The sequence below is a fragment of the Athene cunicularia genome (genome assembly GCF_003259725.1).
Source record: "Athene cunicularia isolate RWA chromosome 2 unlocalized genomic scaffold, athCun1 chr2_part1, whole genome shotgun sequence".
Lineage (NCBI taxonomy): Eukaryota > Metazoa > Chordata > Aves > Strigiformes > Strigidae > Athene > Athene cunicularia.
Genome location: NW_020799095.1, coordinates 151315254 through 151330635, shown reverse-complemented (window position 1 = coordinate 151330635; position 15382 = coordinate 151315254). Strand labels below are relative to the sequence as shown.

Here is a 15382-nt window from a genome sequence, read left to right as displayed (position 1 = left end):
TGCTGAGCTGGTGGAGAAAGATTAATGGAAGGTTGTAATCAAGTGGACTGAGGCCAGCCCGAGCTCTTAGTGTCATCCCAGTTAGAAGCACAGCGAACCAACTGTCTCTATTTGTCGCTCAGTATATATCTCCATAAAATGTCATGGATGTCTTATCTTGCTATCTCTGACTTCAAAGCCTATCCTGATAGTATTTGTTCCCGAGACAAACTGCTCTGCTCCTGGAGATGTCTACAATGGTAACTACACCGCAAGGAAGAACAACTAAATCTCTTAAAAACCAACCAGATGCTTTCCTGAAATAAGGCTTTGACAAGGAAGAATGCAAAAAAAAAAGTGAATTTTTCTCATTGTTTCTTAGCGAATCTCCAGAATAGCAGAAGCAGCTCGTTTCTGAGATAATCCATGCTGTTTTTATTTTGCACCTACTCCACAATGCCTTAAGGCTGTGGGCGTTTGCTTCGCTCTGTAGTACACTTCAGCTGGAGGAGGGTAGACAAGAGCGTGCTTCAGTGTGTTGAATCGGGGTGTTTACAGTCATAAGTGACGTTGTGCCTGTCAAGTACTACATATGTGTCTCTAGAAGTTTCTGGAAGCCAGTTAAATTTGTACAAGTTCTGATTGTATATATATAATGTCCGGAGGGTGTGTGTGTGTTTTGTTGTTGTTGCCATATTTTGTGTCATGTCAACAGAGGCTAGACAACGTGCTTCTTAGGCCATGGGGACAGAGGTGGCTTCACTCTCCAAGGACCTTCCATCAGCATTAAAACTTAACTGGGAAGCAGGATGGGAGGAAGCATGTGTCTTGCTTCATCTCTGGCCTCACTGTGTGCAGGGCATCACGCCTGGACTGCTCTCCTACCGGTCACTTCTTCAGCTCCTGAGCATTGCTTCCTTGCCTCGCCTGCCCAAAGCCACCTCAGAACACGACGTTAATATTACCAACGTCGCAAAAGATCCAAAGGAGCATAAATTGAAGGCACACTCTGAAAAAGAAGAAAGTCATCCACTGCAGCTGTTCTGATTGACCTCTGACAGCCGTGTTATGAGGCTCAGTGAGCACTCGGGGATTTGTGCAGTTGCACCAATTCAGTGTTAAAAATGTTGATTAAAAAAAAAAAAAAAAAAGCGCTTCAGCAGCAGAGCTTGTTCTTACATTTAGGCTCTCTGAGAAAGAGGAAAGGGACATTTTTCCAGGTCAACAGCATAAAGGTTTATTGAGTTTTGTTTTAATAATTGAGAAAATCCCTGAGAAGAAAAGCTAAAAAGCAGGACGTCTGTGACATGAGTGACAGAGTCGAGTCTGTTAGAGGGGATTTGGAAAAGCAGCATGCTTTGCAAATATGCCCTTTCATCTCATGGCTTCAGAAAACTTTCACATTAATCGAAGTTAATCCTGCTACCTTGGAACAGAGTAAAAAAGGAGGGCTCTGTATCTACCTGTCCATTTTACAGGCAGGGAAATGGAGGCAGCTGTATGGAAAGCAAGAAGGCACTGAGTGTCCTCCTTGTGATTTGTGTGTGCTGGTAAACAAGTCTCCTAGTGAGAAATAAAAAGGGTCAACCTGTTTAGTTCATCTGAGGGAAGATTGAGAGACAACAGAGCTCAAACAGCAAAGTTCGAGAGGTGAGAAGACGCAGCTCTTCTAACAGAGTGGCTGGGCTGATCCTTCATTAACTGGAGCCTCAGAGAGGCTCTTATGGAAAGAGGTGACCTGGTCTGACCAGAGGCTGTAGGCGTTGATGCGTAAATACGGTTTGTATGAAATGATCCGCCCTTTCTTTATGAAGGTCAGGCTGTTTGGCGCAAGGATTTTATCTGGGTTAAAAAAAAAACTCAGAAAAAAGTATCTCTAGTTACTCATCCAGAAGTGGAGGTGTCGTCATTGCTAATCACTTCTGAAGCTCCCAGTGAAGGCCCTTCTCCATCGGCATGGTGATGGTAGAGCTGGGAATAGAATACAAGAGTGCCATTGTTCTCACCACCCCCTGCGTTCGTTAATGGCAGTTACTTATCCAAACTGTCTGTGATTTTATTTTTTTTCTAGAGCTCAACAGTAAACAGAAACAGTTGGCTTTGTGTTAGCAGTGCTATTCCTCAGGCAGGAGAAATCCTGGTGAAGGAGCCCAGCAGCACCAGCAGCTCACTGTGAAACTCAGGGCAAGGAATTCACCTGGATGAATTATTAGCCTGCCAAAAGGTCCCACTGAAGCCACCGCTAAGTTCCTAATGCTCTTTCCAGAGGAATGTGGAGGTCCTCGCTACGATGTGATGGACCTATCCTGAAAAGAGTGAATGCTCAACCTAGGATACATGCAAATGCAAGACTGGAAGTTGTGAGTCTGGAAGTTCTGTGTCTGCGACCACTTTTGCAATAGATCGCACTGCCTGTGCCACCTCTTCCATCCCATGGACAGCCACCAGCCGCTCTTTGATGATGTGTCTGGTTAGATACCAAGGAGGGACTCCAGTTTATGGATGTCAAATGCCAGAGATTTCACAGAGAGGTTGTGTAGTCTCCATCCTTGGAGATATTTAAAGCCCAATTGCATGCAGTCCTGGGCAGTGTGCTCTAGCTGATCCTGCTTTGAACAAGGGGGATGGCCTAGGTGGTCATCTCAACTGTTCTGTGATGTTTGCCCATTTCTCCAGCCAGTCCAGGTCTCTCTGAATGGCAGCTCAGCCCTCTGCTGTATCAGCCACTCCTCTGAGTTTGATGTCATCGGCAAACTTGCTGAGGATACGCTCTGCCCCATCAACCAGATCGCTAATGAAGATAGGAAATGGGACTGGTCCCAGTATTGGCTCCTGACCAGCATTGGCTGGTCTTATCACCTCCAGGTATATTTCCCTGTGTTGCCTGTTCCCAGAAGGACTCTATCCTTCCTCATAAGCTTTCCCAGTGTTTCACTTCATCTTTTCTACTTTGGTTTAGAGCTATTCCATTGTCTTGTCCAACATGAATGAAGAGAATGTTTTCCTCCCTCTCGTTTTGCAGCAACTTTGCACAGATTTGAAGGCTGATATTGTCCCATCAATCTTCCCTTCTATAGGCAAAGCAAATCCATTTACTCAGTCATTCCTAGCAGGTCATGTTTTCTTAACCTCTTGTCATTCTCCTAGTTCACTCTAGACTCTCTTCAGTTGCTGTCAAAATTTTTGCCGGATCTTGTTGCCTACAGCTGAGGACTCCATTGTATGGGGCCAAGCAAAAGGTTTACTTCACCTGTCTAGAAGATTATAATCCTATTTGTACATCCCAGGAAGATGTCTACCACTTTTACAGGAAATGTCATTGCAGATTCATGTTCAATTTTCAGTCTATAGCATCCCTCCATCCCTGGAGGTGTCTCTTGGGCATAGCGTTCATGAAATGATAGAGTTTATGATTCTTGGAGAGTAAGGAGGAGGGTCAGCAAAACTGCCACCTTGAACTTTTGGAGGGCAGCTTTGGCCTGTTTAGGAGCCTGGTTGATGTAATTCCTTGAAAGGCAGTCTTGAAGGGCAAAGGAATCTATGAAGGATGGATGTTCTTCAAGAAGGGGATCTTAAGGGCACATGAGCAGGCATCCCCATGTGCTGAAAGTCGAGCTGGTGGGATAGACCAGCCTGGCTGAACAGAGAGATTTGGCTGGAATTCAGGGGAAAAAAGAAAATGGAATTCAGGGGAAAAAAAAAAAAAAAAAAAAAGAGAATTTATGATCTTTGGAAGAAGGGGCAAGCAAAGATGTCAGGAGGTTATGCGGGGAGAAATTTAGAAGGGCCAAAGCCCAACTAGAACTTATCCTGGCTACTGCTGTAAAAGACAATAAAAAACTGTTTCTGTAAATACATTCACAACAAAATGAGGGCTAAGAAGAATCTTCATGCCTTATTGGATGCGAAAGGAAACATAGTGACAGAGGATGAGGAAAAGGCTGAGGTACTTAATGACTTCTTTGCCTCCGTCTTTAATGTTATGACTAGTTGTTTCAGGATATCCAGCCTCCTGAGCTGGAAGACAGAGACGGAAGCAGAATGAAGCCCCAACAGTCCAAGGGGAAATGGTTCATGACCTGCTACACCACTTAGCCACACAGCAGCCTGTGGGGCTGGATGGGATCCACCCAAGGGTTCTGAGGGAGCCGGCGAAAATGATTACCAAGCCACTTCCCATCATTTATCAGTCGTGGCTAACTGGGGAGGTCCCAGTTGACTGGAGGTTGCCAAGTGTGACACCCATCTACAAGAAGGGCTGGAAGGAGGATCTGGGGAACTACAGGTCTGTCAGCCTGACCTCGGTGCTGGGGAAGGTGATGGAGCAGCTCATCCTGAGTGCCGTCACACGGCACATACAGGACAGTCAGGGGATCAGGCCCAGTCAGCGTGGGCTTGTGAAAGGCAGGTCCTGCTGGACTAACCTGGTCTGCTTCTGTGACAAGATGACCCACTTATTGGATGAGGGAAAGGCTGTGGATGTTGTTTACCTGGACTTTAGTAAGGCTTTGACACCGTTTCCCACAGCATTCTCCTGGAGAAAGTGGCTGCTCATGGCTTGGACAGGAGTACTCTTCACTGGGTAAAAAACTGGCTGGATGAGAGTGGTGGTGAATGGAGTTAAATCCAGTTGGCAGCTGGTCACAAGTGGTGTTCTCCAGGGCTCAGTACTGGGGCCAGTTCTATTCAATATTTTTATCAATGATCTGGACAAGGGGATTGAGGGCACCCTCAGTCAGTTTGCAGATGACACCCAGTTGGGTGGGAGTGTTGGTCTGCTGGAGGGTAGGGAGGCTCTGCAGAGGGATCTGGACAGGCTGGAGCCATGGACCAAGGCCAATTGTATGAGGTTCAACAAGGCTCAGTGCCGGGTCCTGCACTTGGGTCACAACAACCCCCTGCAATGCTACGGGCTTGGGAAGAGTGCCTGGAGAGCTGCCTGGAGGAAAAGGAGCTGGGGGTGTTGTTTAACAACCAGCTGAATATGAGCCATCAGTGTGCCCAGGGGGCCAAGAAGGCCAATGGCATCCTGGCTTGTGTCAGAAAGTGTGGCCAGCAGGGACAGGGAAGTGATTGTCCCCCTGTGCTCAGCACTGGTGAGGCCACACCTTGAAAGACTGTGTTTAGTTTTTGTCCCTCACTACAAGACAGACATTGAGGTGCTGGAGCGTGTCCAGAGAAGAGCAGCAAAGCTGGGGCAGGGTCTGGAGCACAAGTCCTGTGAGGAGCCGCTGAGGGAACTGGTGGGGGTTTAGTCTGGACAAGAGGAGGCTGAGGGGAGACCTTATCTCTCTCTATAACTACTTGAAAGGAGGTTGTAGCGAGGTGGGTGTTGGTCTTTTTTCCTAAGTAACAAGCAATAGAACAAGAGGAAATATTCTCAAGTTGGGCCAGGGGAGGTTTAGAATGGATATTACAAATAAATTCTTCACTGAAAGTGTTCTCAAGTCCTGGAACAGGCTGCCCAGGGCAGTGGTTGAATCCCCATCCCTGGAGGTATTTAGAAGACGTGTAGATGTGGCACTTGGGGACGTCGTTAGTGGTGAACTAGTCAGTTTTAGGTTAATGGTTGAACCAATGATCTTAAAGGTCTTTTCCACCCCAAACAATTCTATGGTTCTATGATTCTCTGCAGCACGGGCCAGTTGTTCCCCATTCTTTATTTGTGGACGTTTGCTGCTTCTAAATTCAGGCCCCTGCTGTTGACCTGAATTATGTAACATCTTATTTGCTTTATTAAACATCAGTTCTGGTTTGTGAGGATTGTTCTGAATGCCGAACTTATGTCATCTAAATTCCCTCTTCGGTGTTGCGTATGTGTTTAATGAGACTAATCCCCATTCCATCACCCAGCTCAGTACTCATAATACAAGTGGTGATAGCAGGGTTTGGTAGACAATTTTTTTCTTTGGTTTTGACAACAGTCCATTGGGTGTATTTTTCTAATTAAGAAAAAAAAAAAATCATCTGCACCTCCAATCCATTTGTTCTGTCATGCAAGAAACCCCTAATAGCATAGAACTGTAATATCTGCTGGTTTTCTGCTCATTCCACTGCCTTTTAACTTGTTGCATAACGCAGTTAGTGTTGGTTTGATATGACCCGTTCTCAGATGCATGCTGGCTGTTACCGATTTTTACCATCAGATGCTTTCAGTGAATCTGTTCCGGTGTTTTTGCAGGAGATGCAAATGAGTCTATTTTCTTACTTTTCCTTTCTCTTCCCATTTGGTAAATAGGCACAATAAGGATCCTCCAGATCTGCCAAGGGGGCCATGAATGACTCTCAGTCTGCTTCAGGCAGTGGCTCAGGCAGCAGAAGAGGAAAATTGCAAAATCTTAGAACCACTGGAGTGGGAAGGAGCCTCTGAATGTCATCTTGTCCGCCACCCTCCAGAGAGCAAGATCACCTAGAGCTGGTTGCTTAGGCCCATGTTCAGTCAAGGCTTGAATATCTCCAAGGATGAGGGTCCCCACCACCTCTCTGCACAGCCTGTGCCAGTGTTTGACCACCCTCACCATAAAGAAACCCCAAAAAAACCAAACAACTTTTGGTTTTTTTCTTCTTTTAAGTGGAATTTCCTGTATTTCAGTTCAACCCCATCGGCTCTTATCCTGTCGCTCAGCACTACTGAGAAAAGTGTGGCTCCATCATGTTTGCTTCCTCCCGTTAGACATTTATAGACATTAATAAACGTTGCCTGAGCCTTCCCTTCTCCAGGCTGAACAGACCTCGCTCTCCTCATATGTGAGATGCTCCTATCCCTTAACCTTCATGACTCTTTGCTGGATTTGTCCAATATATCTATACCTGTCCTCCTCTTCCACTTCTTTCCAGCATGTTCATGTGTTTCACGGACAAACTCAGCTTTAAAAACATCTAACATGTCTAAAGTACTCTCCAACCTATTTCTTCCATGTCGAAATCTTTAGCTTTCATTCCTACTGCTGATTATGCTGCCCATCTGGATTTCCCTCTAAATGGAGACTGATGTATTATAGGGTAACTCTTTAAAACATTTTGCCTATTTGGTTTTACCTGCCAGTACCTTTCCCAACCCAAGAAGCATGGACCAACCCTTTCCTTGACATCCTACATCCTACTATGATATTCACTACATGATTGACTATAGGATATACAAGGCAAGAAGGAGTTACGTGTCATTAAAATATAAATTCATGCTTCTGGCAGGATGGATATCCTTTTTAGTCTGGATTAGGTGGGTTTTTTTTTTTTCCTTCATTTGTATTTTAGGTGATGAGGACAAAGATGTGATAATTTTTTTTTTTTTTAAATCTTTTTTATCTTTATCCAGTATGTTAGGCAATGCTTGTTCCAGTTTGTACAAACTGCCTTCACAGTAAATTGGACAAGTCTCCCTGAGGAGCAGCAGACAAAAGACTTGGGAGGTGCCGTGGGGATGGGGAAGGAAATGCTTTTATTGCCAATCAAATTAAAGATACTTAGAACTGCTGTTAAGTTTTCCTATAAATATATTACTGTGGGGTAGGAGCGTGGTTCCGGAGCTGTGTGAATAAGGGATATTTCAATGGCTTAGTAGGATGGGGTGGGAGGTGGTTGTTTCTAAAAAAGTTGGTTAAACTGAAACAAAATATTTAATTTTCAGGGTTTTTTTTTTTTTTCTTTTTTTTTTTTTCTTTCCCCCCCCCTCCCAGGGAGAAAAATGGAAGCATGCTTTGAAAATGATAAATCAACATGATACATTTGGAGTGCTGTAAAAGCATTCCTTCTCTCCCCCTTTCACACCACTCTGTTGGGGAAAAAATAGATGCATTCACTGTTTGCCAAAGAAACACTTGCCCAGTTGTAATCAAGTCATTTTACAACACGGTGTAGACTTTCACTCCACGTTTGTTGTATGTGGCCTTGGGGAAGTTGTGGCAGCAAATACTTCCACTTGCTTATCTCTAAAAGAAAGGATGGGTCAGGATCAACCTCTTTGCAGAGGCAGTTTTCAAGCTGTTTTGTTGTCCCACTCCCCTGTTTACAGCGGTCTTAATCTGTAGCCGTGCTGGGAGCTAAAGAAAATAAGATAATTCCTTTTCCTTGCCCAGAAATTTTCCTGTAACTGCCTTTTACGTGCAGTTATTTTCCCAGGTCAGGGTCTTGCTAGACCTTGGGGTTGCATTTTGCAATGGCGGTTGTGTTGCTGTGGTAGGTGTGGGATAACCTGAGGCCTAAGCGAGACAAAATTTGTCCCCAAGTCCACTGCAGACTCCCCAAGTGAATCTTCATCTGTTCCTTGTAGTGTTTAATGGTTGAGAAGAACTTCCATCAAGACATGGATTATGTTTTTGTGCTGCTGAAAGTTTTTTATGCTTGACATGATTGACTGTTGTTTTGTTGAGTGTCTTGGAAATCCTTGGTTTGCAGATGGCTTCTTTTAGCTTTCTGTCTTGTTTACTTCATTTTCTGTCTCCTCGATGCACACGCAGATACAGGCACTTATCCTTCTCTCTGGTTGCGTGGGCTATTGCAGGTTGGCTGCCATAGGTTTGGACTTGAAGGCTGTTCCTAAAATGAAGGATTTATGGCCTCGGGGCTCCTGCAGCCTCAGATGCCAATTATGTGTATACATGGTACGCTGAGGCTGGGTGGGGAAGCTGTGTTCTGGATTTTTTCCACTTTTAATGGGTTTAGCTCCCATCGCTTGCTTTCGCAAGGCAGTTGCACTTTTATCCTAGTTTATGTGTCTGGCCCAATTAAGGGAGGATGGTGAGTGATTGCCTTTAGTCCTGGAGTTTCTCTGTCTGGCAAGTCTCAGCACAGTCTTGAAACTTTGCAAGAAAAAAAGGAGAGTGAAGTACAAGAGGTGCCTAAGGCCATTAGACTGTTCCCAGTACCATCCAGAACTGGGAATTTCTGGTGCTTTGCTGTCTGTGGAGGACAAACCAAAGGAGTAGTTGCAAGTACACCGCTGTGTCAGTGAGCCCCTGTCCTGATCCGATATCGGGGAGGGTTCTTAAACGATCCCAAGAGTGAGATTCACACACAAACAAGGTCTGATGCCATACAACCTTGTGAACTTTATTTTGCATGCAACTGGTAATAGCGATAGGACAGAGAGAAAAAGTAAGGAGGAGTCAGAATCCCTAAGCAAGGAAACGGCAGAGATGCAGCAAGATTAATTACCACCACCACGGATCCAGCAATGTGCCGTTGGCTCGGTCCTGGTGAAGGTGATGGTGCTCCAAGCTCCAAAAGTGACGACAAGGCTGAGAGGGAGAGAGAGAGATCCTGAGAGAGGAGTACACAGTCCTTCTATTGTCCCAGATTTCTCCACAAAGCCCACCCATTTCCACTGGGCTCATTGTCTCGTGGTCCTCTTCACCCCGATTTAACTTTGGGCAGATGTCGTGGCTTTGTCTGGGACAGTTCCTCTTCTCCAGAGTGTACTCCTCCGTGTCCACGGGACACTGAGGCCAGGAACTGGTGGTGGTGCAACAGCGATGCTTGAGACAGACCGTCCGACACAGTCCCTTACAACCCCAAAAGAGACTTCAGCCCTTTGCTGAGGTATCTATCAATGCATACATCAGTTCATCATGTAACATGTGTCAAGAAGCTCATACAAACAGGAGGCCATTCCCAGCTTTTTGCACATCAGAGGGGAAGTGGCTGGTCCAGGCCATGCACAGTTTGAGTATCCAAGCTCAGGTCATTGCATCCAGTCTTACACCCCAGCATCCTCAGCTGTTGCGCTGGAGGGGTGACATGTGCGTGTTGGAGACGGTTTGTTTATGGCCCAGGTTGTCCTTCAGTTAGCAAGCGACATTTATAGACAGAGCAACACCCTACACGGAGGGCAGTTGGTATTACCAGTCATCTCACTCCAACTTGTCCTCTCCGCTGGACTCTCCCCTGCTGCTATACTGCAGTATCACTGATGGCTGCTTGATGAAGGGCTACTCAATAGGCAGCGTTGTCTTCTAACTTTTTTAGAAGCAGACACACATATATGTTTGGGGTTTTTTTTCATAACCTTGGTGTAAGAAAGCAGCAGCTGGGTTTGGCGCTGTATCATGCCCCAAGTGACGCAGCACCTTTATCTCTTCCTTTGCCATCATCACCCCCATGCTTTAGGGATGAATTATTTTTAATATTGAAGTCCTGGGACCCTGCTCTCTGGGGCTCATGGTAAGATGACACCTGTTGATGTGGAGGTGGGAAGGGGGAAGAAGTAGTCTTTCTCTGACATTGCTGCATTGATTTTAATTCTGCTGCTCTACCTTAGGCCTTGCAGCTTTTTTTTTCTTTTTTTTTTTTTTTTAAACCAGCAAGAAAAAAATAACTCTGGCTCCAATATTTATACTAGAGACCCAGGAGCTTATAATATAGCAGTAAACTGTCTCTTTTGAGAGCTCATCAAGACTGCAGTATGATGGATAGACTCCTAGCCAGCTGCACAGTGATAATGTTCCAGAAGACAGCATTACCTCTTTTTTTTGATAGAGTGCCTAGTCTTTGCCTACCAGCTCAGGATCTCAAAGCACTTTTTGAACAGCAAGGAATTAAAAGTCTCGCCATGGCTGAAAGAGATAAATGGTTGCCCTACATCACTGGAGAAAATAAGGCATGGGGAGGTCAAATGACTTGTTTGCCCTCAGGAACAGCTGTAGTCCAGGAGACCTGGATTTTAGTACTTTAATTTTTTCCAGGTGGGCATCCTGAAGTTTGGAGATAGTTCTGTGTTTTTTTATTTACCTTTTTTTTTTTTGGTTTTGTCTTTTTTCATAGAATACTGGGGTTGAACTGACTTTTAACACTGTTGTATCTGTCTTTTCCTCTGTTTTCTTAGGCCTGAAGTATAATCCCGCATCCATTGCTATCTAGAAAATGTCTTATGGATCCATTGATGGGAGTGGATTTGGGAGCAGGAATCCATTTGGAGGCCCTTCGAGACAAGGCTATCAACCTCTTGGTAGAGTATTGATCCCTTACTGTAATTTATTCTGCTTCACTCACTGGGGACTGAAGTTTTACTTGCTCATGTTCAGTGTGGCTGGTGTATAAATATCACACTCTCTCCCAAGCTCATTTCTGGTAGTGATTTTCAAAGGTGAGAACCAAACGTTTGTTGAATTTGATTTGTATAATGAGGAACCAATGTCTTACCATGCTGTGGTGGGTTGACCTTGGCTGGACACGGGGTGCCCACCAAGCTGCTCTATCACTCTCTTCCTCAGCAGGACAAGGCAGCGGGGGAGAAGATAAGATGGAAAAAAACCTCATGGGCCAAGATAAAGGGAGTTTAATAAAGCAAAAGGAAAGGCTGTGCGTGGAAGCAACTGAAAACAAGAGTTATTCTCTGCTTTCCATCAGCAGGTGATGTCCAGCCACTGGAAAGTAGGGCATGTCGCTGTTGCTGCAGAAGACAAATGTTGTAATAACTAATGCCCTCACCCCTTCCTCCTCTCTCAGCTTTTCTTGCTGAGCAGACATCATCTGGTATGGAATATCCCTTAAATCAGTTGGGGTCAGCTGTCCTGGCTATGTCCCCTCCCAAGATCTTGCTCACCCCCAGCTTACTGGGTGAGGCGGGGGAAATGGAGAGACACCCTTGATGCTCTGCGAGCACTGCTCAGCAGTAGCTAACACACCAGTGTGTTATCAACACGTTTTCTAATTACCAATACACAGCCCAACGCTATGAGGACTGCTATGGGGAAAATTATCTCAGCCAGACCCAGTATGCCCACTCAGGATTTAAGGCTTAAAACATGGAAGAGTAGGGCTGATGAGGGTTTTGGAGGTATTTTGGGCAACTAGGAGAAGAAATGTGGAATATTCTCTAGACTTGCTTGTGTCTTTCGTCTTCTCCCCAGCACCTTTGCCAGAAGTTTGTCTAAAGGGTTGTTTTATGGTTGGCTGTAGGTGCACTGATCTTGGGAGTAGATGTGAAGATGTGCAAAGGGCAGCAGGCTGGGCTTCCACAGAGGGTAACTTGACAACTGTGGAAGCTGCTTGATCTGGGAAATCTGCTCAGGTGTGGCAACAGGGTCAAAAACTTGCTCAGAATATGCTGAAACCATGGACAGTGGCTTGCACAAAGTGGACTCTCTTTTTTGTGGTATATTTTTAAGCAAAGACCAGATATGCTTTCCTTGCCTGTTTCTCTCTTGCCCCAAAGGACTCTAGAAATGCTCAAGCAGAAACAGAAAAGCATTCAGGTGTCAACTTCTATATATGAAATGGTCCCAACTGTAGAAGTCAAAGGTGTGCTTCAAAAAAGCAAATTCATAAGGTAACTGTTGGAACATAGAATCATAGATTGGTTTGGGTGGGAAGGGGACTTAAAGATCATCCAATTCCAAACCCCTGCCATGGCCAGAGACACTTTCATCTAGGCCAGGTTGCCCAAAGCCCCGTCCAACCTGGCCTTGAACCCTTCCAGGGAGGGGGCAGCCACAGCTTCTCTGGGCAACCTGTGCCAGTGTCTCACCACCCTCACAGTCAAGAATTTCTTCCTTAGATCTAATCTAAATCTCCCCTCCTGCAGTTTAAAACCAAGCCCCCTCGTCCTGTCCCTACACTCCCTGATGACGAGTCCCTGCCCCCTTTCCTGCAGCCCCTTTCAGCCCTGGGAGGCTGCTCTAAGGTCTCCCCGGAGCCTTCTGTTCTCCAGCTGAACCCCCCAACTCTCTCAGCCTGTCCTCACAGGGGGGTTCTCCAGCCCCCCCCAGCATCTCTGTGGCTCCTCTGGACCCGTTCAAGCAGGTCCATGTCTTTTTGATGTTGATATCCCCAGAGTAGGACACAGCCCTGCAGGGGGGGGACTCACAAGAGTGAAGCAGAGGAGGAGAATTCCCTCCCTCGACCTGCTGGTCATGCTTCTTTTGATGCAGCCGAGGATACAGTTGGATTTCTGGGCTGCAAGTTCACATTGCTAATGACATAACCTCCCACTTCTGTGCTGAAGGCTTTGACTCTACTGCTTCCCCTCCTTGACACAGGCACGTTGTAGGAGGGATCCTTTGCCAGAAGAACAGTGAGTTGTGCGATGCTTATCCCTGTTGGCATGTGGATGGATTGTGCCTGGAGGCGGAAAGCAGGTCTCATCCTGCCTGCTGCTGAGCTGCCGTTTGAGGGGCCAGCCCTTGTGGGCACGGGCAGACAATACCACCTCTCCAGCTGCCCAGACACATGCGAGCTCCTGGTCCAGATGGAGAATTGCTGTAGGGTCTGATCTGGGGAATCTAGTCTGTCTTTCAGTAAGCCTTGTTAGCTGGAGCATATTTTTGCATTTAATTTTGGGCCTGGGTCTGGCTTGTGCTGCTGGGTGAGCAGTGGCTATGCTGTAGACATGACCGGTAGTTCAGACCTCTGCAGAAGCATCAGCAAAGGGGACCTTGTTACGTGACAAAGGAATGTGTTATCTCCTTGCACCAGGGAAGAACATCGCCCCTCTCTTCACTCGCCTTTGATTTCAGCTGGGCTGTTCATTAATGAAGCCTGAGTTGGTTTTCAAGTTCTGAGAGTTGCAAATGTTCTTCGGGAAACATTTTGTTGTTTTGCAAATAGCTGTTCCCCCTGGATGCAAATATAAAAGAAGCATAGGGGTTTCTCTTGGTTTTGTATTTTCTTACGAGTTTGGGTGTAATTATGATTTTGGGTTTTTTTTGAGCAGGGAGAGGGTATTAAAATAAGTGCGAGTTATCTGTTCAGTTGTAAATAGTGATTTTTAGGCTATTCTGCAGGGCAAAATTAAAGGCATAAAAGCAAGGAAGAATGGGATACTTGGGCACAATGAAAGAACCATAAGCAAAGAAATTGAAATGTGGACTAGACAAATGATGAATCTCACTGCATTCTAGTTTAGGTTAAAAAACCCATGAATACTTATTGTTCTGTAGGAAAAGACCGGTATTTTTAATGCAAATCCACAGAATAATTCACTTTGAACCTCTAAATATTTGAAGAGATACCTTGCTGTGCCCAGCTTGCCCGTCGTTTGGCGGTTACCGATGTGACGTTGAAGCCACTCTCGGTGGATTGCAAAAAGCAGCTGATGTTAAAACATCAGCTTTCTTGACACAGCCACGGTCTGTCGGTTGCCCCGCTGGAGCCTGTTAACATATTGGTTTATGTCTTGGAGTTGAGTGCTGGCTTCCCCTCCATCCATGCACACATCATCTTGGGTGCCGTTGCAATGCAAACATCTCCAAGGTCCCCCAAGGTTGATTTTCCCAGCAAACCCAGATTGGTTTTGGACTTGCTAAATACTAAGTTAGACCCTTGACTAGGTTTCCCTGTGGAAAGGCTTGCAAAGGAAAGAGCCTGATTGCACTGGCCAAGGGTAACTTGGAGAAACTTTTCTCTTTTCTGGGTGTCTCCATCAGAGATGTTACATCTCAACATGAGTATCTCCCCATGCCCCTTCGCCGTGGAAGAGTAACACATGCTGGATGTCGTTTGATGTAGTATCCCCAAATACTGTCATTAATTAAGTGTTAGGAGAGGGTAATGCAACTTGAATCATCTGCCTCCTGCTTCTGACAGACAGGTGACTGGCTTGCTAAGAAAAACTGCCTGCTGTATTAGATCATGGTATGGCTGGAACACAAGAGCGTGGCCTTCCTGCTGACGTACCTATGCCTGCTCGCGACAGGGGTGGACCTTGATGGACGTGTTCTGTGTGTGCTCTAAACCTTTTCTTCTTTTTATATCTCATAAATAAATAAAACCAGGTACCAGTATCCCTGGAGATAGCTATTGTCTGACGGTAGCGTGTGGTCCAGTGGTAATATTGAGGCATCCAATGGAAACCTCTGAGATCCAGCAAAAAGAAAGGTGATGGGGATGGCACTGCTTAATAGCCTTTCGGTAATAATTTGACATGGAAGTCACATACAAAGTAGCGGCAGGTTTCACCAGCCCCAAGTTGCCCAAAGAGCTGGAGGCTTGTCACAGTAAGTTGTCGTACAGTGGGATGAGGGAAAAAAGAACTGCTGAGACTTTGTTCTTGAATCCTTTACTTCCGTGAAAGAGAATGCAGAAAACAGGGCTCAGGTTTTGTCTGGTTTTTAAAATAAAGTGTAATACTACTGAAGGGGTGTCCTCTGCCCATCTTGGCTGCATTTCCTCCGTGCTTAATCCGAACGTGCTCCTCCGGCTCGGAAAGATTAATTGCTTGAAGGTGCTTTCCTTGGCCCTGGGCTGACGCGATGGACTTAGAGCCCATCATCAGGCCATGTGGCAGTTGGCCTCGTTCACCAACCTCATTAGAGAGGTCCACAAACTCCGTTTAGCAGCAGTTTGGGGAGGAATCCTGGAGGAAGTCTTTTGGGGAATTCGGTTTGCCTGGGACTCCTGGGTGTCAAACAGCTCTAGTTCAAACTCTGCTTTTGGTGGCGTTGCTGGATATCCAGAATTTCCTGGGGGG

General features: G+C 45.8%; 1 protein-coding gene across 6 annotated transcripts in view; it reads left to right on the top strand.

Annotated features, from left to right (window-relative positions):
• The window catches only part of TSNARE1 (t-SNARE domain containing 1), a 505053-nt gene that overhangs the window by 101561 nt on the left and 388110 nt on the right, over positions 1–15382 (top strand). For all 6 annotated transcript variants that reach the window (XM_026843158.1, XM_026843156.1, XM_026843161.1 and 3 more), the window contains one exon: positions 10799–10921. In XM_026843158.1, coding sequence (XP_026698959.1) covers positions 10837–10921 — 85 coding nt within the window. In that variant the 5' untranslated portion in view covers positions 10799–10836. The remainder of the gene's footprint in view (positions 1–10798; positions 10922–15382) is intronic.